This window comes from Cynoglossus semilaevis, chromosome 1 (assembly GCF_000523025.1).
Source record: "Cynoglossus semilaevis isolate Cse_v1.0 chromosome 1, Cse_v1.0, whole genome shotgun sequence".
NCBI lineage: Eukaryota > Metazoa > Chordata > Actinopteri > Pleuronectiformes > Cynoglossidae > Cynoglossus > Cynoglossus semilaevis.
In genome coordinates, this window is record NC_024307.1 from 2,892,447 (window position 1) to 2,894,784 (window position 2,338).

The 2,338-nt window shown below is 32.8% G+C and overlaps 1 protein-coding gene across 1 annotated transcript; it reads right to left on the reverse strand.

Moving 5' to 3' along the window:
* Nucleotides 1–1,176: 1,176 nt before the first annotated feature.
* Nucleotides 1,177–2,316, reverse strand: LOC103385742 (interferon alpha-inducible protein 27-like protein 2). Its single transcript, XM_008319757.3, has 4 exons — nt 2,022–2,316; nt 1,908–1,931; nt 1,638–1,808; nt 1,177–1,539 (listed from the first exon to the last, which is right to left on the reverse strand). The coding sequence occupies exons 1-4, from the start codon at nt 2,029–2,031 to the stop codon at nt 1,451–1,453; spliced, it is 294 nt and encodes a 97-aa protein (XP_008317979.1). The 5' UTR covers nt 2,032–2,316; the 3' UTR covers nt 1,177–1,450.
* Nucleotides 2,317–2,338: the final 22 nt, after the last annotated feature.

Consider the following 2,338-nt stretch of genomic DNA (forward strand, 5'->3'; position numbering starts at 1 on the left):
TTTTAAAAAATCATTTTTAAAAAGTGTATCTTTGCCTGCATGTTTCTCATAAAATTAGTGCACGTAAAGAACATTTCTACAAATTTGTCTGTTTAAAACGTTTTGTCAAAATGTCAGTTTTTAATGTCGTTTTTGGTCAATAACTAAGAACTTTTGACAAAAAGTTTTGAAAAACTATTTTTCAAAATTATATCTTTGCCTGCATGTTTCTTATAAAATTAGGGTATGGAGAGAACATTTTTGGACATTTTTCTGTTTAAAACATTTTGTCAAAATGTTAGTTTTTCATGTCGCTTTTGGTCAAAAACTAAAAAATTTTGATGAAAATGTTTTGTAATTTTTTTTTCAAAATTGTATCTTTGGTTGAATGTTTCTCATAAAATTAGTGCACGTAGAAAACATTTTTACAAATTCTTCTGTTTAAAACTTTTTTCCAAATGTCAGTTTTTCATGTCGTTTATGGTCAAAAACTAAGACATTTTGACAAAAACGTTTTGTAAAATTATTTTTCAAAACTGTATCTTTGTTTGCATATTTCTCATAAAATTAGTACTTTTAGAAAACATTTTAAGAATTTTTTCTGTTTAAAACATTTTGTCAAAAGGTCAGTTTTTTATGTCGTTTTTGGTCAAAAACTAAGAAAGTTTGATGAAAGCTTTTTGTAAAATTATTTTTCAAAATTGTATCTTTGCCTGCATTTAACTCAAAAAATTAGTACAAGTAGAAACATTTTTTACACATTTTTCTGTATAAATGTCTTTTGATATGATTTGTTTTATAAAATTTCAAATTTCATGTGTCATGTGGTCAGAAGGTGACAAATTTTGATGGAAGGTTTTGAAAGAAAAAAAATCAAAATTTTTACTTTTCTGCATGTTTCTCGTCAAATTAAAGCATTTGAAAAAAAATTAGATGCATTTTTTTTCAGATTTTTTTTTTATAAAATTTCAAATTTGGTCAGAAGGTAAGATGACAAATTTTGTGAACATTTTTGTAAAATTATTTTTAAAAATGTTTTATTTTCCTGCATGTTTCTCATAAAATTAGAGCATTTAGAAAACATTTTTAGAAATTGTTTTCTATAAAGTTTTCTGTCAAAATGTGAATGTTTCGTGTCATTTTTGTTTAAAAACTAAACAATTTTGATAAAAAAAAATTGAAAATATTTTCATAAAATAAAATAAAGACAAAACAGATTCTCCTTTAATTCACCCTAATATGATGGACAATCACATGTTCTGCCTGGTTTATATTAGTGTCTATAATGAAGACAACATCAGTTTCATGAACTCAGTTATTTTAAACACAGAGATGACGTGTTTCACAAAAATTCCTAAAAAAAAATGTTGTTACATACTCGTCAACCCAATCAGTTCTCAGCCCCTGTTTCATTTTCATGAAAAATTCAATAATTCCTCTTGTTTGTTTTTCATTTCATGGAGAAAAACCTTTAGTTTCCACCTTCTGAGGACAACCATCCCATTAAAGCACCAGCACCGGCTACAGCTGCAGAGGTGGTCGCTGAGACTCCGGCGGCACCTGTGGTCACACCAATAACCCTCTCAGTGTAAACAAAAGAACGCTGTGACACAGAACACGCAGCCCTGTGGTTGGAAGTGTCTGATTTTGTTCCTTACCGACTGACTGCAGGACGGCCACTGTACTCCCTGCTACCACGCCACCTCCGTTGGCCAACGCTGCTACCGACATCAATTTTGCACCGACAGATCCGGCTGCGACTCCAGCTGCGGTGAAACCTGCGGCTGACAGGACGACTGGTGCTGCAGCCAACGCACCCGCTGCACAAGCTGGACACGTGCAAATACTTTAGTGTCATTTGAAAAAGAAACTAAACACAACAAAAACACAAACGCACATATAAAAACATAGACTTTTTTTTATCGTACCTGCTCCGACGATTGTTCCCGTCACTGAAACACAAAGAACACATCGAATGTCAGGTGAACTGGCTTCATGTAAAAAGACAGAATTATGGATTTAAAATGGAGAGCGGCTCTCACCAGGATCCATGTTTTCCTTCTGCTCTGTCTGGTCTGTTGTCGGTGTTGGTCTCGGCTGTGGAGCTGCTTTGTGGTGCACTGAGGTTCTGCTGCTTATGAAGGCTCGGAAGTTGTTTGTCCAGGTTGTTTTTTTGTTTGTTTTGTTTTTTTGTATCAGCAGGTATGTTTGTCGAGAAATGAAACTGTCAGAGTTCCAACTCTGTTCACTGTTAAAGTGTCAGAACAGGTTTAAGGTTTTCTATTCATTCGAAACCTGAGATTGTGCTTGAACATAATTTTAAGTTAATGTGTATTAAAGTTTTGTGTTTTTTGTTTTG